The sequence below is a fragment of the Lepidochelys kempii genome, chromosome 1 (genome assembly GCF_965140265.1).
Source record: "Lepidochelys kempii isolate rLepKem1 chromosome 1, rLepKem1.hap2, whole genome shotgun sequence".
NCBI classification, from domain to species: Eukaryota; Metazoa; Chordata; order Testudines; family Cheloniidae; genus Lepidochelys; species Lepidochelys kempii.
The window spans coordinates 62,922,660-62,943,431 of record NC_133256.1 but is presented as its reverse complement, the minus strand read 5'-3'; the positions used below and the strand labels follow the sequence as shown (position 1 = coordinate 62,943,431).

Below are 20,772 nucleotides of genomic sequence, written 5' to 3'. Positions count from 1 at the left end.
TCTGGGAAAGGGAAAAAGTGCCCGATGAGTGGACCAATGGGGTTATAGTGAAGATACCAGATAAAGGGACTCTGTGATTGTAATAACTGGCATAGTATCACACTTGTATCTGTGCCAAGCAAAGTATTGTGTAAGATCATAGTCCAGCATATATCAGAGGCAGATGGTAGCATTCTCAGAAAAGAGCAAGTTGGTTTTCGGAAAGGGCATGGATGCATAGACCAGATCTTCACTCTACAAAACATAATAGAACAGTGCTTAGAATGGCTACGGCAACTCTACATAAATTTTCAGACTTTGAGAAGGCTTTTGATAGCATTCACAGGACCAGCCTATGGCAGGCTGTGGGCATATGGAATTCCTTTCCGTATAATCAACGTCATCAAAAGCTTCTATTTCAACTTTACATGCAGTGTTGATCACAGTGAGCTCAGTTCCGAAGTCAAAACAGGAGTACATCAGGGTGTGTCATGCCTGCAATCCTCTTCAACATTGCCATCGACAGGGTAATGCGGCGTACAAGAGAAGACCTGCCAAGAGGCATTAAATGGACACTCTTCTCATCCCTTGAAGACCTGGACTCTGCAGATGATGTTGCTCTCCTTTCACATACCTAACACCATATACAAGAAAAAACAACTTGACTCAACACATTCAGCCAGCAAATTGGACTGAAAATCAACCGCAATAAGACAGATATCATGACCCTTAATATTGCCTCACCATCACAAGTACAGATAGAGGATCATGTTCTCACCAATGTAGAAACATTCACATAGTTGGGCAGCACTATCAGCCAAGACGGTAGAACAAGCCAGAACATCTGGAACTAAATCAATAAAGCCAGGAACACCTTCAGGAGCTTAAATACAGTCTGGAAATCATCAAAATACAACACCAAAACCAAATTCAAGATTTATCAGAGCTGCGTACTTTCAACACTACTTTATAGTGGAGAATGCTGGGGAATGAGGAAGTATGACATGTCCAAACTGTCTTCATTCCATACAACCTGCCTCAGAAAAAGCCTCTGTCTCTTTTGGCCCAGAACAATCTCAAACCAAGACCTATTGACACAGTGCAGCCAAGAGGCTCTGAGCACCTTCATTGCCAGGAGGCGTTGGAGATGGATCCGCCATGTGCTTCTGATGGAAACTGATTCCATCACCAGAGTAGCAATAAGATGGACACCTGAAGGCAAGTGAAAACGAGGCTGCCCGAAAACAACATGGCGAAGAGCTGTGGAAGCTGAGCTGAAAAACCGGGGGCACAGCTGGGGAACCATTGAAAGACTTGCCAGAAACAAACAGGAGTGGAGGAGCTTCATCACTGCCCTAAATGCCAGAGGCGCAATAGGAACATGATGATGGTACTAGATGATGATCCCTTACTACCAGTTGTACCACTTTAACTGTACCAGTGTAGTTACAGTGATATAGCTTCCTTGTGTGAACAAATCCTTACTTTTTGGAAAGATTGATTAGTGGATAGAGCAGATCAGCTACAGTGGAGGACCTGTAACACACATTCACCATGAGTTACACGTACATACACAAATGTGGCTTGTATGGTTCTTTAGGATCTTTCTGGAGATAAAGCTCAATATCATGGTCCGTGTAAGGATGTAAGTCATTACCAGTACAATGACAAGACTAGCTCAATCGGAACCAAAAACTGAAGGTGGAGATAAAGCCAAAAGAATGTATAATGGAGGAAACGATTTTAACTTGCTAGTGTAACTTTAATGCCCTTGTGGCCAAGAAGGAGTTTGCTTTGCAGGGAGCTCTGGCCAAGAAAAGGCAAGTGCAGTAATTCAGCAGAGAAACTCCCTTCCAACCCAGGAGTACCTGTTCCACATCCCCTGGAGTAAACACACACGCACCAGAATAGTACAAGGAATATAGGAAAGGGAAATACTTCATCACAGGTTTCAGAGTAACCGCCGTGTTAGCCTGTATTCGCAAAAAGAAAAGGAGGACTCGTGGCACCTTAGAGACTAACCAATTTATTTGAGCATAAGCTTTCGTGAGCTACAGCTCACTTCATCGGATGCATACTGTGGAAAATACAGAAGATGTTTTTATACACACAGACCATGAAAAAATGGGTGTTTATCACTACAAAATCTTATGCTCAAATAAATTGGTTAGTCTCTAAGGTGCCACAAGTACTCCTTTTCTTTTTACGTCATCACAGAGGGATGAATGGAGAAAAACAACAGGGGGGAAGATAAGGGAGCAGTAAAACAGGATTATATCCAACACAAGGCCCCAGTGGTACCACAGACTGAAAGGGGCAGACACTGAGCAATGCATCTACACTCAGACTTTTTCAGACTCCTGAAAAAAGTTCCAGTCTGGCAGTGAGTCTTTGGTACCCAGTCGTCTTCAGCACCCGTAAACTTTCCCCACAAACCCCTCCAGTGCCCTCTTCTGCCACTCTCTACAAAGCCACACAGAGCAACAACCTCCCCACTTAAGTAGCTACAGCCTCCCTCTTTATTCCCAATGCAAGATCACAAGCCCCAGTACTCACAGCCCCACAGAGCTCTGGATCAGGCTCTGGTTTGTCCTTCTCGGGTGATTCCTCCCTGGCACTGTGCTCCTCCTAGCTCCAGTCGTGGGGTGGCCCAGTCAGTCACTTTGTCCCTCCCAGGCTCTGGGCTCGTTCTCTGCTGCTTCATTACGTGAGGGCCTGCTCAGTGTAGCCCTCTTGTCTGGAGCTACACCTGCCCTGTCACTCTCCCACTCCCCAGGCCTGAAACAACATGCACTTCTGCCTCAGAACAAGGTTTTAAAGGGGCCATGCTCCCTGAACTCCAAGGGCATTACACTGGCAAATACTTAACTAAAGAGTGTTAAGTAATTAACACTAGAACTGTTTGTTAGAGTTTGAAAACAGACTAAGAACAAATAGGAACAGAATTCCTCAAGAATCTTCAGCAGAGACTGCAAGTCATGATTTTTCAATCTATTCTCAAGAGACATGCCAAATGTTGTTTTTAGGGCAGAGTCCCACCAATAGTGCAGTGTGCAAAAGACTACCCATTGACTTTGTGCTCTGTGATTGCCTCAGACTAGTGTTGTTAGTCTCTAACTTTCAGGTGCACTAATATTCAATCACAAAAAACAATGTAATATCTACAGGAGAAAGAGATCCCCATCTCTTACACCTTATAAATTTAGAGATGAATTCATGAAATTTAAATGTCATTATGTGCACATAACTATTGAAACACTGTTTCCAACAGAATGTTTACACAGTTGTCTGGAAGCATATTGTTTGCCTACTTTTCAAAGCCAATTTAAATTCAATCCACATAGCCATGCATGAAATTTCGGACAAAAACACAGATGCACAAAAAATCCCAGGCATGCTATTATTTATTGTTTGTATCCCAGAAGTACCTAGAGGCCACAATTGGTGTTTGATGCTGTTCTAACACAGAGCAAAAAGGCAGTTCCTCTCTAGAAGAACATACAACAAAATGTAAGCTAAGACGCAACAAGTAATTGTAACAACAATTGAAAAGAATGAGGGATAAACAGTAAGGGTAAAAGTAACAAGATCATGAGTTTGCAGAGACCAGCTATGTGCACGAATAGATGGTCCTGAGTTGGTTCATGTCTTTAATTATTTTAAATACGATAAATATCAGAAGTTCCTACTGGAAACATCTGCTTAGCTGTAATCAGCTGGCAACTAACCATAGGCATCTGGAAGAAGTCGGTCTTAAGGAGCTATTTGGAGGAGCACAGTGTAATGGATTTATGGATTAGTTTAGGGGGAGTGCACATGCATAAGAGTCAGAGTGGAAGTAAATGGGAAAGTGCTTGGATGACAGGTGAACTAATAAATAGGGGCTAATAGCATTGTCAAAACAGAAGAGGAAGGGTTGATAAAAGAGTAGACAAGTGGGGAAGGGTTAGGTTGTGAAAGACCATAAAGGAGGAACAAAAAACTTCCATATGACATGTTCTATTGGACTCGAGAAGGGGACTGACATTGTCACTGTGACAGGTCAAAAAGGTAACTTTGCAACATCATTTTGCCTAGATAGGAGAGTGAGGTGAATGACAGGAAGGTCAGAGAAGATGCAGATAAGCACCAGGGAGAGTTTTAGTCATGTAGACTGAGGGAATAGGCCCAAGAGTGGAAGTGCTAGGGAGGAAGAAGTGGCAAGCCTTGGATACAGCTTGGATGCATGGCTCTAAAGAGGGTGAAGAGTCAAAGATGATTCTCATGATGAGTCTGAGTGACAGGAAGGATGGTAGTAGTGTCAGTGGTGACTGAGAATGCAATGGAGATCTTGAGGGGAATGAAAGGAGCTCAATTTTAACCAAGTTACAATGAAATAGATAGCAAAATAGCCACAAGGAGATGACAGAGAGACAGGCCAAGATGCAAAACTGTGGAGAGGAATCAGGTCAGGAATGGATCTCCAAACAACCGAATTTGTGAATTTACGTTCCGGTTTCGGTTCATTGTAGTCTCACTCCCATTGAAGAAAAAGGAAGTTTTGTCATTTGCTTCAATGGAAGGCGTTTGTTTTCCCGTTGCTTTGCTGTTCAATTTGGCAAGCCCGTGCAGGGACTGGCGACACTGTACTCCTCTTTGTAAACTGGAGAGTACCATATCAGAAACTCATTTACAGTATGAGGCCATTTGGGGCCTACCCCACACTAGGCACCTACATGATTGAAGAGGCACTCTCTCTTTGGACAGTACAGAAAGGCATGGAGCTGTCCAGCTGATGTGACACTCAAAAATTGCAAGTGGGAAACGCACAGAATCAGCTAGACCTGCCCTTTGCTTTAGTCTTTCTGATATTAGATACAGAATGAGCTGACATTGCACAGCCTATTTGGTAAATAGGAAGCTCCTACAAAAGAAAGTTGACGGGTTTGGCCCTGCTGGCTACTAGCAAGCTTGTTGCTAATCACAAGATTTCTCACAGTGACAATAACAAGACACTGTAACAGCTTAGAACTGAGTAATGTTCCAGGTTTAAACAGTCATTGGTGGAGGACTAGAACTTGGGTCTGTAAACTAGATACTGTAATCCCTCTGCTATAGTCATTCTGACTACTCTTTGGCCCACTGACTATTTAAGTATTTCATACAAAGCGAAGCAGCTTCAGCAGGTGAGATTGAGAAAGCCCCTCCCCTGACCCACTTCAGAGTTCCCTGTAGCCCAGTACTTAGCATACTCACTTGGGCAGTGAAAGACCTGGGGGTTCAAGTGCTTACTCTGACACAAGAAGAGTGGGGATTTGAACCCTGATCTCCCATATCCAAGCTGAATGCTTTAAATACTGTGTATAAAAAGGGCATCACGACCTCCAATTTCCCCCCTTCACACAGGGCTGACCTGAGTTAAACACCTAATTCCAGGAGAGGGTTCACAGCTGTGAATCCCAAGTAGCATTAAGTGGACTTGAGGCCAACCCTCTACTCAGCATTTGCTACTGGCTATCTTAAGCAGCATCCCACTCAGCTTCTGTGAATCTCATTGTTAGGTGCCTAAATCTCCGCATACATTTATGGGGAGCCTGTGTACCTGAGTCAGGGCTGAAGATTCCAGTAAGTGGCAGGGGACCTAAAGTTAGGTGTTGCAACACTGAACCTAAGTCCTCTTTGTGGATCTAGCCCCAAATTGCTCCTTAAAATGTGATGCCATATAGAGATACCTTTTATGCCTTTGAATAGGGCAACCCTTGGGAATTATTGTTTCTCCACCCCAAAAAATGTGAAGCAAGAAATATTCTGTTCTCTATTAGCTTTTTTATTTTTAAACAAACCCTCGGTTGGGATATTGTGAATTCCTTATAGGCCCATGCTCATAGATCAGATTACTGTGCCGGTGATGGCTGGCTTTCAAATTTATTTCACACATTTTTGGGAAACAGATGCAGATACCTGGTAAATAGCAACACCTGACTTAAAGATGGGTCATCAGCCTCAGACCTCTCAAGTAACATCTCAGTTTGGTGGAGAATGTTAATCTAACCGATGAACATATTTCAATGGGTGGAAATAAAGTCCCTCATCTAGTTACTGACATATTGATTCACACCTTTGTGTTGTTCCAGGAGTATTTAAACACTCTAAACCCAAAGGAGTGTGATGATCTCTGTTTCCAATATTGTTTGATCAAGCTGGCTTTTTGCTACATCCCAAAAGTTTCCCAGCTGTCGCACAATGACTGAAATAACTGTAGGGTTTAGATTTTTTAGAACACTTTATTAAACAAAAATTAATCACTCCCATCTACTGATCCAGATTATAAGAAAACAAAAATAGGATTAATAAAATAAAACCAGCAAACATTCACTGCATTTTCACGATTGAACATGTCAGTATTTCTGACATGATTACAGTACAAATATTGATAAAAAATATTTTGTGGCATTTTAAAAATAAAGATCATATGACTGATTTTGTCCTAACTTCAGTATTCTGTAACTGACAGATCATGTGCCAGATTCACCCCCCAATATAAAATAATTGAAGCCAATTGAGTTATACTGGAAATGAATTTTGGCTCCTTGTTTTCAGAGTGTTTTTGAAAAATGCTAATGGAGGTCATAGTAAATTGCAGACTGCCAAATGGCTAAATGGAAGTATGCAGGGTGGCATAGTTTCTGTTCTACTGCAGCATATGGCCTACACCAAGGAACTGCCAGAGACTATTCAAGTCAATGGAACTCTTTCTGTTGCTTTTAGTGGGCTACGGCTCAGGCGCCCAGGACTCAGTGCTAAGAAAATGCAACCATCCAAAAATGGGTATGATTTTTATTCCCTGGAGTGCAACTTTAGGAAAGTAGTGCATTGGAGCCCTGCCATCTAAAATATATTGATGGGTTGCAAGGAAGGCGCCATGGCAACCGTTTCCATAGCTTCATCTTAACCAATGGTCTGCTCTTTAAAGATCAAGTCTTAATTCTCCTCTAATTTTAATCTTTTAGTAATTATTTGAGGCCAGTGTTTAATATATTATGGCCTTCCATACTTTGAGCAATGATGACAAAACAGCAGTTCAGTTTCCATGTTTTATTCAAATACAGACATTCCTCCAAATGCACATCAGTGTGTGAACCTATTGCTATGCATGTTCTGTCCATCAGTAAGTCATCTATTTATCTTTATAGCAGAGGCATTTCTAGTACACCTGTCACCATGGTAGCTAAACACCAATTAAAAAACTAAGAACCCAGTTTTGCAATTAGTTATTACCAGGCATAGAGGTTATAGTGTAAGTAATCCCTTCAATGGGAAAGCTCATGGTAATAAACCCTATCAAATAAATTGGTTAGTCTCTAAGGTGCCACAAGTCCTCCTTTTCTTTTTGCAAATACAGACTAACACGGCTGTTACTCTGAAACCTATGCCCAGTAGCTATTCTTGGTAGGATTAGATCCTAATCTAACATTAACATTTTCCACAGGGATATAAAATGGGACTTTCTATGATCTCTAGCTGTTAAGTTTATTCATATCAGTGTAACACAGGTTGAAAAATCAGATTGTATTTAACAAGGTAGCCATTATTGTAAACATACAAGATATGGTCTGAGGGGTTATAGTTGATACTCTGAACTGTTTCTAACATTTTGTCCATAATGATGTTAATTTTACCTTCCTGTTTGGTGTTGGTGTCATACGTGTAAAATATTTCCTCTTCCCTAGTGTTGAGAGGTCGTGTGGCATATAGTACACCACATATGATGAAAGTGTTGGAAACAGATGGCTTGTACTGCCTTGTTTTCCAAGTATGGAGCACATCCAGTGTGGTCTCATTGAGTTTGCTAATCACAATGTTACCTGTGCTTTCTTCAGTTGAATAAATTACCCATAATCCACTTTCATCCACAGCAAAGTCCATATCTTGCCACCTAACACCAGCATAAGAGAAACGGTTACCATAAGCAGCATTGGGCAGAGTTTTCCTCACAGTTAATGTGTTTGTGTTTAAATCAAGCTTGCCCATATCTCTTGAATTATATATATTATAGTACATGAAATTATTGTAAACTGCAGTGCCACTGCCTTCCCCGTAGGTAATTCTTTTATCTCTAGCATTTTTGAATAGCAGCAAATCATCATAGGAATCGTGAAGTCTGTAATATTCCAAGACTCTCCCTTCTGTGTTCAAAGGTGCAACCCAGTACAGGTCCTTCTCTGGGGTCTGAAGAGAGTAATCCCGACCCCAGGCACCGTATTTGAAGGAAAATCCTCTCCAGTTCAGCTGTACAATATAGGGCTGGCTGATATTCACAATTCCACCATGACCACAGCTACCTGTAAGCAAAAAGAAAATGCAGGCTTTTCAAATGGCATGATTAGAGGAGAAGATTACAGTGTGTGCTTTATAAGAATCAGCTTTGTTGCAAGAACAGAAATACATACATATCTTTGTCAAAGATTTGCTTTGCACCGTGGAAATAGCGCATGGATGTCATTACTGTAGCTGTTCCAGTCTGACTGAGATACAGAGGTCAAAGCCCCATACCACTAGAATGGGGGTCATACTGAAAAAATAGCCAACAATCCAGCAACAAATTATAGGGACCTCTGTTTTCAGTCAGTACTCACTTGCAGTAAATAAGTGATCAGCTTAGATAAGTGATCAGTTTTCTGTTTCCACCTATTCTATGCTTTCCAACCCGATGGGCTGGGAAATCACATAGAAAATACAATTTCAGAAGCATTTTAGGTCCTTTTCTCCTTTAGTAGAGCATAGTTCTGGGAATATAGGAAACAAGAAAATGGGACATCTTGTCTCACTATACAACAATGAATTTTAGAAGTTGGAGGGAGAAATAGCAGCACTAGTTCTAGAGGCTCATTTCAGATTAGCATGCTGCTGTCAAAATCACCACTTAAAAACAATACATCACAGTGCCTTCCACCTGAGGCTCTCAAAGCAATTCAGACATTAATGAGCACAGCCTTACAACAGCTCTGTGAGCTGGTGTTAAATATCCCCAGTTTACATGTGAGGTAACAGTCCTGGTGTTTTTTACGATGACCCAGGAGCTTCAGGAGCTTGAAATAGCCAGTGTTTTTCATTTCATCAGCCAAAATGTTTGTTTTTTTTATAGCTACACAATGCTTGTTCAAGATGTATTGCTATGCTGAGTAGAATTTGCACTATTTACCTAGAACAAACAGCCCAGTGGAATGAGCATTCAGTGGAATGAACAATGTCTGGAATGAAGAGAACTTGAATGAACGCTATCAAAGCTATTCCTTTGCTCAAAGCCACTCTTTTGCTCAAAGCGACTGTTGGTGACACTTTGTTCAATGTTTCACAATGAACGCAGACCACGACATTATTGGAACATAAGAACATAAGAACAGCCATATGGGGTCAGACCAAAAGTCCATCTAGCCCAGTATCCTGTCTTCCGACAGTGACCAATGCCAGGTGCCCCAGAGGGAATGAACAGAACAGGTAATCATCAACTGATCCCTCCACTATAGCCCATTCCCAGCTTCTGGCAAACAGAGGCTAGGGACACCATCCCTGCCCATCCTGGCTAATAGCCATGAATTTATCTAGTTCTTTTTTGAACGCTGTTATAGTCTTGGCCTTCACAACACCCTCTGGCAAGGAGTTCCACAGAATGACTGTTCGTTGTGTGACAAATACTTCCTTTTGTTTGTTTGAAACCTGCTGCCTTAAAATTAATTTTGTTTGGTAACCCCTAGTTCTTGTGTTATGAGAAGGTGTAAATAACATTTCCTTATTTACTTTCTCCACAACAGTCATGATTTTATAGTTCTCTATTATATTCCCCCCTTAGTCATCTTGTTTCCAAGTTGAAAAGTCCTCGTCTTATTAATCTCTCCTCATATGGCAGACGCTCCATACCCCTAATCATTTTTGTTGCTCTTTTCTGAACCTTTTCCAATTCCAATATATCTTTTTTGAGATGTGGCGACCACATCTGCATGCAGTATTCAAGATGTGGGCATACCATAGATGCATATAGAGGCAATATGATATTTTCTGTCTTATTATCTATACCTTTCTTAATGATTGCCAGCATTCTGTTCACTTTTTTGACTGCCGCTTCACATTGAGTGGTTGTTTTCAGAGAACTCTCCACAACAACTCCAAGATCTCTTTCTTGAATGGTAACTGCTAATTTAGACCCCAACATTTTATATGTATAGTTGGGTTTATGTTTTCCAATGTGTATTACTTTGCATTTATCAACACTGAATTTCATCTGCCATTTTGTTGCCCAGTCATCCAGTTTTGAGAGATCCTTCTGTAGCTCTTCGCAGTCTGCCTGGGACTTAACTATCCTGAGTAGTTTTATATCATCTGCAAATTTTGCCACCTCACTGTTTACCCTTTTTACCAGCTCATTTATCAATATGTTCAATAGAACTGGGCCCAGTACAGACCCCTGGGGGACACCACAATTTACCTCTCCCCATTCTGAAAACTGACCATTTATTCCTACCCCTTGTTTCCTATCTTTTAACCAGTTACCAATACATGAGAGAACCTTCCCTCTTATCCCATGACTGCTTACTTTGCTCAAGAGGCTTTGAGGAGGGACCTTGTCAAAGGCTTTCTGAAAATCTAAATATACTATATCCACTGGATCCCCCTTATCCACATGCTTGTTGACCCCTGTCATAAATATAAAGGGAAGAGTAAACCCCTTTAAAATCCCTCCTGGCCAGAGGAAAAATCCTCTCACCTGTAAAGGGTTAAGAAGCTAAAGGTAACCTCGCTGGCATCTGACCAAAATGACCAATGAGGAGACAAGATACTTTCAAAAGCTGGGAGGAGGGAGAAAAACAAAGGGTCTGTGTCTGTCTGTGTGATGCTTTTGCTGGGGACAGAACAGGAATGGAGTCTTAGAACTTAGTAAGTAATCTAGCTAGGTATGTGTTAGATTATGATTTCTTTAAATGCCTGAGAAAATAGCTGTGCTGAATAGAATGAATATTTCTGTCTGTGTGTCTTTTTTGTAACTTAAGGTTTTGCCTAGAGGGATTCTCTATGTTTTGAATCTAATTACCCTGTAAGGTATTCACCATCCTGATTTTACAGAGGTGATTCTTTTTTACTTCTATTAAAAGTCTTCTTCTAAGGAAACTGAATGCTTTTTCATTGCCCTAAGATCCAAGGGTTTGGGTCTGTGGTCATCTATGCAAATTGGTGAGGATTTTTACCAAACCTTCCCCAGGAAGTGGGGTGCCAGGGTTGGGAGGATTTTGGGGGGAAAGACATGTCCAAACTATGTTTTCTCAGGAACCCAGATAAAGTTTGGTGGTGGCAGTGGAAGTCCAGGGGCAAAGGGTAAAATAGTTTGTACCTTGGGGAAGTTTTAACCTAAGCTGGTAAAAGTAAGCTTTGGAGGTTTTCATGCAGGTCCCCACAGCTGTACCCTAGACTTCAGAGTGGGGAAGGAACCTTGACAACCCCCTCAAAGAATTCTTGTAGATTGGTGAGGCATGATTTCCCTTTACAAAAACCATGTTGACTATTCCCCAACAAATTATGTTAATCTGTGTCTGACAATTTTGTTCTTTACTATAGTTTCAACCAGTTTGCCTGGTACTGAAGTCAGGCTTACTGGTCTGTAATTGCCAGGGTCACCTCTGGCACCCTTTTTTAAAATTGCGTCACATTAGCTATCCTCCAGCCATTTGGTACAGAAGCTGATTTAAAAATTGAAAAAATCCTCCACTCCAAAATATGCATGTCTCTCTGAGTCAGAAGCTGGCAGTGGTGACACCAGCACACTTTAAAATAAAAGTATCCTTTTGTCTGACTCTTTGCAGCCCTAAAAGATGTCAGCATGTACATGTGCCAGGTTTCTTTTTCCTTTAAAAATATGGTCATCTGAGACACAGATGCCAAGTGACTTATATAAGGTCACACAACAAGTGAGTGGCAATGCCAGGAATGGAACAAACATTTCCTAACTCGGGTGCTTTCACCGCTAGATAATGCTCCCTTCCTCTTAGAGGTGAAGGAAATTTTATCTGCCAAGTTTCATGTTTCTATTAATTGATCAATTCACGGCAACAGCTAATGACATCATAAACACCTAGATCAGGGCAGAGGCTGCACGTGCTCTGGTGGAGGGGGTGTTTTTAACACAAGTCACTTATATTTTATCTTTTCAGTGAATATCATTTGATGGCTGTTTGCAAGCCTGTGTGAAAAGAGTTGCTGGTCTTAGTCTATTCCAAATAGAGAAGAGGCCACAGCACAAATAACACCATCACCCCCTTATTAGCACTGAGAACAGAGATAACAAAGACAGAACTATGCTCTCATACCTAAAGCTGGTCCCCTTTAAGGAGGTTTGAAGAGCACCTGTGGAGCAGAATAGGGAACACTGACAGGCTCAGACGAGCAGGTTCCTTTGGCCAGAAACATCTTCTGAACAGTCCACAGTATACAAAGCAATGTGCAGAGGAGGGAGAACCCCTTGTGGTCAGTCTGAAGATGCTCTCCCTGGGAAATGATTGGAACACACCTGCCACTTGGAGAAAACTGGTGCTTGTGTAACCCACACACCTCCTGGGTATGGTGTTCCATCTCATCTAGTGGCACCCGAGACCACGTAGAGAGAGAGTTAAATGAGTCTGCTCTACAACCTTAGCTAACAAGCAGTTGGCATTTAGATCATACGGTAGAGGCTCATGCACTGAGCTCCAGAGATCCCCGGTTCGATCCTGCCTCCTGATGATTGGGGTCTGTCCACGTTACAAGTTGGGGCTTGTCCAGGATTTCAACTGGAAAGACTCTGAAGCTTGGGACGTGCTTCCTCAGCTAGGGGAAGTATGTAACCCACACACCTTCTGGGTGTGGTGTTCTGTCCCATCCAGTGGCACTGAGACCACTTAGAGCGAGAAATAAAATTAGTCTGCTCTACAGCCTGAGCTAACAGCCTGTTGGCTTTTAGCGTATGCTGTAGAGGTTCATGCACTAAGCTCCAGAGGTCCCAGGTTCGATCCTGTCCACCAATGACCGGGGTCTGTCGGCTTTACACTTGCAAATGCAAAACATTTCTTGTTCAGAAATAGAGGGATCAAAGTCATCCCTGGCAGGGATGATTTATCAGCATCTAGCTAGAAGGATGCACCACCATAGAGGCAGGACTGTATCTTTGTGGCCTTTCAGTTTAACTATTGGTAACATCTGCAGAATCCAATGTTAATGTGCATTTAACTGTAATTGTAACATTTGTGGCAGTCTATGAAATATGGTTTTTCAGTGAAACTCACCATGTCTCACTTGCTTTTGACTTTCCACCTTTCCTAAGCTCCACTGTCTCCTTTCTTCTGTTGTACATCTTTTCTCACACCTCCCTACCCCAGCCTGATCCCTGGTGCCAAAGCATGTGGGGATCAGGAATTCACTCACTGCCCTCACTGCTGGGGGTGGGAAGCAGATTTCATTTCTTCCCGGGGCTTCTGTGGAGCCCTGCTGATGGAAGCTACAGAGAGGCTGTGCTGAATTGCTGCCTCCCCTGGCCACCTGGGTCATGCCCCTTGTTGGCTAGAGATTACAGCCATTCTGTGCCACTGTAACTTCCCCCGATCAATCTTCTGCTCTGAGGACACACTGCTAGAAGATGATGTAGCCCAGGGTTTTGCTCCCTTGTTGAAAAACACTACCAAATAACGCTCCAATTACAGCAAATCAGCATTCTAGGCTCAGATTCGGCAAAGAAGTTAAACACGTGCTTAAGTGCTTTACTGACTGGGAATGGACCGCTGAGACCGGAGACCTCATTTCCAGATATAGCACACAATGCAGGCACGTATAGCCAGGCAGGCTGTAGCTCTACAAACGACAATTAGCATGGCTAATAACATGGCCTCAGTACTTGGCACACATACTGATGTTTGGAGGTGCTCATACCTCAGCTAACGCAGTGCAAGAAAGATAACGCGGACGATGATGCACAGTGGCTTGCAGCCTGCCAACGCCATAAATCAATTTGAGCCATTTGCCTTATATCTCTATTGTGTATCGCTGCCTCCGGCATTATGGTTTGTTCTTAACTGTTGACATATTGAATCTATTACTGAACTTAACTCACAGCAATCTTATTTTTAAATGGTTATTAAGTGCCTCTATAAATCTGTGATTTGTTCCAAATAATATTGCTGGTACTGAGGTACTACTAAACTCATATATATGCAACCTCAAATAAGTTTTCATGTCATTAAACTGAACCCAATCCAGCTTTATTTTAATAATTCATATGCAGTTTCATAAATAAAAAAACGTGTTCAGCAGAGAGACCTTTTCTTACAAAAGAAATAATAAATTATTATTTCTTCCCTTAAAGACATCTCTCTGCTGAACACTTGTTTGTTTCTTATTTATGAAACCATGCATGAATTATTAAAATAAGGTTAGAAGCATGTTCAGTTTAATGACATGAGAAATTGTGTGAGGTTCCATACAGTGGATATTTGATTTTTGAAAATTCTCCCAGAAACAGTTTAAAAAACCAGCTCTGTGGTAGTCAGGGTGGGTTATCTGTCTTCTGCACAGGTTCAGAGGAACTCATTGTTGTTTGTTTAATCTTAACCTGCCTTCCTGTTTGGATCTTATGGAAAAAGATACACAAAAGAAACAAAGTGTCATGTCATTTTGTAAATATTGGGCGGCACTTGAAATAAATCCATATGAATTATTCAGACTTTAGCATTTTTAACTCCTTTTTTACTGTGTTAGGCCTCTGATCATTGAAGTCCCAGGGCTAAAGCTCTGTCTTGTCTCTTTTTCAGAGGTGGGCTGCATGTTCATGTGGGGAAATAAGGTAGAGGGAGCTAAGAAAACACATACGCTTTATTCCCCCACACAGGCTACCCAGACTTTGGGTCAGGATGCCCAGGGGGCAGTGGTGCTGCATGTTTACTTGCTAACCCACTTCTGAGGGGCAGAGGAGTGAGCATGGAGAGGCGGGAAGCCATGGCCCCATAGCCCCAGTGTGCCAGTCACCACAGCTAAGCTGGCAGGTTGGGGGTTGTGACAGCAGTGAATTGATATCCTTGTGCCCATAGTTCCCTCTAAGCTGCACAGCCAGGCAGCCGCCCAGCAGTCTGTCAAGTTCCGCGCACTTCAGGTGCCCCCTTCCCCCCACTGCAGCGCTGCTCCTACCCTCTGCCTTGGAGCCCCTGGCCAGCTGCTCCCGGGAGCCTCTTGCTTGCTGTGCAGAGCAGTGGGAGGGATAGGAGGAGGATGTCAGGGTGTCCCCGTCCCCACCACCCCTGTATCCAGAGGTGAAAGTAAGCTGGTACGCACCAGTACGGCATACCAGCAAGAGCCGGTGCACCGTACTGGGGCAGCCCGGCTTCCCCAGGGGGCAATTTAAAGGGCCTTGGGCTCCCAGCAGTGGCTGGAGCCCCAGGCCCTTTAAATTGCCTCCAGAGCCCCACTGCCGGAGCCCTGGGGTAGCGGCAGCGGTGCTCCGGCAGCTATTTAAAGGGCCCAGGGCTCCCCTGCTTCTACTGCCCTGGCCTTTTAAATAGCTGCTGGAGCCCTGCCCCTGCTACTCCAGGACTCTGGGGGCTATTTAAAGGATTGGGGCAGCAGAGGCAGCTGGAGCTCCGACCCTTTAAATAGCCCCTGGAGCCCCGCCACTTCCCCAGGGCTCCGGCGGCTAATTAAAGGACCGGAGCAGTAGAAGAGGGGAGCTCCGGGCCCTTTAAATAGCCCCCAGAGCCCCGGGCTGCTGCTGCTACCCTGGTTGGGGGGGAAGGGGAAGGGGAGGAGGAGGAGAAGGAGGGGTGAGGAGAAGGAGGGGCAGGGCACTTACCTATCAGGGTGGGCTGGGGCTGGCTCTGACCCTCTCAGCCCTGCCCCTTCCACCCTAGGCCCCGCCCCTTCTGGAGGCCAGAGCTGGCCCCAGCGTACCGGTAAGTCACTCGACTTACTTTCATCCCTGCCTGTATCCCATCTCTGCAGAGCGGGGTGGGGGTGACACGACAGAGCTCAGAAGTGGGACAGAGCTTGCTGGCAACTGCTGCTGTGTCTGAACAAGCACAGACTGTTCAGACTGGTGAGTGCCGATCTACTTAAAGGGGCAGTACGTGTGTGTGTGTGTCTCTCTCTCTCTCTCTCTCACAAACACACACACACCTCCCAACACATACTTGTGGTGTTCTTGTTGTTGCTTCTGAATACCTCCTACAATGCACATATAGGCTCTGTAATTTTATTCTTTCAAAGTGCTGTTATTTGAGTTTTTTTACTGATTTCATAATTTTTATTCCTCTCTTACGCTTACATTTAATTCTTTGAGTAGTGAGTTCTAAAATGGCTGGAGTAATTATCCCTATGGTAACTTTTTAAAAATATTCTTATATGTAGGTTTTTTGTTTCTACTGGGAGCATACATCCACACATTACCTCAATAATTTGGTGCACATAACAAAATTCATTCCACACATGGATGGAAAAAATTAGAGGGAACATTGCCTGTGCCCCCTGAAGAACAAGGCAGAACAGGAAAGTGTGGCTCCTTGAACCACAATTTTTCCTGTGTTGCTCCTGGGGCAGCCCGGCAATGCGCCACCTCTTCCAAAGGCTTGGGACACCATCCAGCCCAGAAATAGTACGCTCCCTGAGGAAGGGAACATATTACATTTTAGTCCTACTTCTCTAATCTGGCCCATGCAGGCAGATCCTTACACCCACATTGATTCCCATTGATATCAGAGGCACAGAGATCCACCCACCTGGATCAGATTGCTGGAGTGGACCTGTGTTTGTACAAACACCATGGAAATGTCCAGCTCTAAATTAACATATCCATAACAAAAGCATTAACATTTCAAGTGATAATTGGTGCCACTACATTACCCCAAAAGACAACCAAGCTATAGGCATTTATTTTCTTACACCCCAGCCTTATTTAGATGGCGGGGTGCATGAAATCAGTGTAACCCTCAGACCGAGATGCCTGAGCTTCCACGGAGGCTGATTCCATGTCCCCACCCTGGTGAGAGCTGTTTGCCAATAACCTGCAGTCTGGTATATTAGTCCATGAAGGCACAATGCGGGGGAAAACCAGCTTTGCCTTTTCATTTGCCTGTTAGAGTCTCATTTGGCTCATGACTGTCTGCTGACTACCAGATCATTTTAGTCCAGTGTGACAATGAGCCTGTTGCTGAGCCCTCACTGAACATTTATCTCTGTACTCCTGCCTGATGCAATCAGTTGAAATCAACACACAAGAGAGACAGGCATTCATGGCACATCTTCACTGGCAACGTTAAAGGGCTGCTGCGGCCAGCTCTGGGAGAGCTCTAAAAATCCACCTCCACACGGGGAATAGCAACCAGGGCTGGAAGCGCGGCTCCCAGCCCTGGCGCACCGTTTCCACTGGCACGTTACAGCGCTGAAACCTGCAGCACTCAAGGGGATGTTTTTTCACACCCCTGAGCGAGAAAGTTCCAGCGCTGTAAAGTGCCCGTGGAGACAAGTCCTTAGTTTGTCAAAGGGATGGGAAAAGGTTGGATAAGTTTCTGCTAATTTGGGGCAGTAAATAGTGACAGAGGTGCTGGAAACTGCTGCAGGCATGGTAAAAGTAATGAGTTTTTATTATCAGCACATTTACTGAATCCTATCGTGGACTGGGCCATGCACTAGAAAATTGCAGTCAGAGAGCAGGCTAGATGGAGAACAGTACTTTCTTTCTGACAGGTTGCTTGAGAATAGGCCTGCTCTCTCTACACAGCGTGCCAGTGAGCAGCACCTTGGGATGCAGTGTTTGAGGGGCTGTATTCCAAAGTACTGCAAGAACAAGTAACTTTAATTAAACTCGCCTTAGACAAGTTAAGGATTTTTCAGAGTCTCCCAAGTCCGCTTTACCCAACCAAAATATGAAGGGGGGGGGGGAACAGATCTGAAAACAGGACAAAGGGTCAGTGTAATACAAATATTATAAATATAGTATGAGCCAAAAGCAGAGGAAGTTGTTTGACAGGAATCAAGGTTGTGGAGGAAATGTCTGGAAATCTGTGTGTAACTGCTTAAAGGCATGTTAGGGAGTTTTGACAGTCTAGTGTGAGCAACCGTTTGCATCCTCCAAAGGGACCCATCCAGGAAATCCAACAAAGTCACTTATTTGCCCCCTGTTCCCAAACAACAACCTCTCCCTCTCACATTCTCTCTGTTAAGGAAATGGACTATACCAGGGGTGGGCAAACTTTTTGGGCTGAGGGCCACATCTGGGTGGGGAAATAGTATGCAGGGCCTGGGCAGGGGGTTGGGGTGCAGGAGGGAGTGCGAGGTGTGGGAGGGGGTGCGGTGTGCATGAACGGGCTCAGGGCAAGGGATTGTGGCAGAGGAGGGATGCAGAGTGTATGAGGAGGCTCAGGGAAGGGGGTTGATGCAGGAGGAGTGTGGGGTGCGGCAGGGGGCTCAGGGCAGGGAGTTGGGGTACACGGGGGTGCAGGGTGCAGCAGGGGGCTCAGGGAAGGGAGTTGGAGTGTAGGAGGGGTGCGAGGTGCAGGCAGGGGGCTTAGGGCAGAGAGTTGGGGGGCGGGTTGCAGGAGGGGTTCAGGCTCCGGCCCGGTGCCGCTTACCTAAAGCAGCAGCGCACACCGGGGCCAGAGTAGGCTGCCTGCATGCCTGCCCTGGCCCCACGCCACACCGCTCTGGGAAGCGGCTGTCACCACGTCCCTGTGTGGCCCCTGGGGTGGGGGAGCACAGGGCTCCACGCGCTGCCCTTGCTGAGCCTCCAGGTATGTCCCCCGAAGCTCCCATTGGCCGCAGTTCCCCGTTCCCGGCCAATGGGAGCTGCAGGGGGCGGTGCCTGGAGGCAAGGGCAATGCACAGAGCCCTCTCCCTGCCCCCCCTGCCCCGGGGCCCCAGGGACATGGTGCCAGCCAGTTCTGCGGCACCACGGGGGCAATCCCACAGGCCGGATCCAAAGCCCTGAGGGGCCAGATCCAGGCCGTAGGTTGCCCACCCCTGGACTATACTGTGTGCAATCGCTGTAGAAAGTTTTGAACAATAGGGCATGAAATGAAAGATTGCACCCACTGTAAAGAGAGTGCAATTCATCTGCTCACCTTCCTCCCCACCATGCAAACAATGGCAGGCTAAGCAGGCTTTGTGTGGTCAATTATACAGCAGGTTAGGGATCTGAATCTTTGTCTCTATCTAGATATTTACACAGTAGTAGCTGAGCAGCTCCACTTCCTAACAGACAGGCGAATTCCCAGGCTCTCCACAGTTGCTATTCCAGTCTTGGGCTGAAGTACGAACCATGGCACTGATATACTCCCCTTCAGCATGGTTTACTATCATTTGATCTCCGTAATGGCACACCCAGAAATCACAATCACTCTCTGCTCCCAAACTCCCAGCAAACCTTGTTTTGAGCTATTTGAAGTTGATGGCAACTTACCTCTACCATGCACAAGACATGCAGAGTCCCTCTCTATGGTCTCTCCACAGCTTCACACACCCCTCAAACAAGAGAACCACTGAGGTTCCACTGCAGTAGGAGCCTTCTGAAGCCTCTGTGCCAATGGGGGAATTGCACCCAGAAACCATCAAAAAAGTCATCAGCTAAGTCCCTAACTGGTATAAACTGTCATAGTCCAACCAAAGTCAATGGAGCTATGGCAACTTATGTCAGCTGAGGATCTGGCCTTCCATGCCATTCCTGGTGCTAAGAAAGCTGCGGTGCCCTGCAGGCATGTCACATTCAAGTCAACCAGAAAGAGATCCACCAACCCTGAAATAAGCCCCTCCTCCATCCCCCCGCATCATCTGACCTAACCGAGAAGGTGCTGTTCATTTTTCCTATCAGAGACAAACTGTGCTGGCTGCCTGCAATGCTGGCAAACCCTGAAGAGGCCGCAGAGGGAAAACACTTACTTCCACCAGTTCCTCTTTCCTGCTAATGGGAAGCTTGAAATAACTGACCTGAAGATGGTAGGAGGCAAGTGCTGGCAGGTAATATATGTGCACTATCTGTATAGTGGAAAGTGCTCTGCTTTGTTCAAAGGTTTCTCCAAACTTTTTGTTATTCATCTGGTTCACCTCTGATTTGCTAGCCAAATTGTTAGGTACAGGTGAAAAAACAGTCTTCTTCCCCAATTGTATTATGAACATTTCAATATCTTCTGCTTTAGAATAATTTGGCAAAAAGAAGTCATAAAAATGCATACAAGGGAGTTACAGTGCTTAAAAAATCCTCTTGCCTACTCATTGGTGACTGGGAAGCTTTCCCTTAAGGAAAGCTATCAATTGCTACAGAATTTAAACTTTCTTTAAAAAAAAAACCGAGTGAAATCCTGGCTCCATTAAAGACAATGGCAAAACTCCCACTGAGTTCAATGGAACTAGGATTTCACCCTAAGATTCTAGACTTTATGGCTCAAAATAAATTTCTGCATATTAATGAAAAATGTAAACTATGCAATATTGTCTTCTTGAGTCTGCATACAAACTCCTCCAGTGCATCAGCTGCTTCTCAAATTTCCCAAGCAGCAGTAGAGTAACATTGACAAGACACAGATCACTTTCACAGAAGTTATCCGTGATCAGAGCTAGTCAGAAAAAATATCTCTCTCAAATCTGGTTAACTGGACAACAAAATGGCAGATGAAATTCAATGTTGATAAATGCAAAGTAATGCACATTTAAAACATAAACCCAACTATACAGATAAAATGATGGGGTCTAAATTAGCTGTTACCACTCAAGAAAGAGATCTTGGAGTGATTGTGGATAGTTCTCTGAAAACATCCACTCAAT

General features: G+C 44.3%; 1 protein-coding gene across 1 annotated transcript in view; it reads right to left on the bottom strand.

The window, feature by feature from the left end:
* Positions 1 to 7,038: 7,038 nt before the first annotated feature.
* Positions 7,039 to 20,772, bottom strand: part of OLFM4 (olfactomedin 4) — a 30,151-nt gene continuing 16,417 nt past the window's right edge. Inside the window, exon 5 of the mRNA XM_073346078.1 lies at positions 7,039 to 8,300. Coding sequence (XP_073202179.1) covers positions 7,498 to 8,300 — 803 coding nt within the window. The 3' untranslated portion in view covers positions 7,039 to 7,497. The remainder of the gene's footprint in view (positions 8,301 to 20,772) is intronic.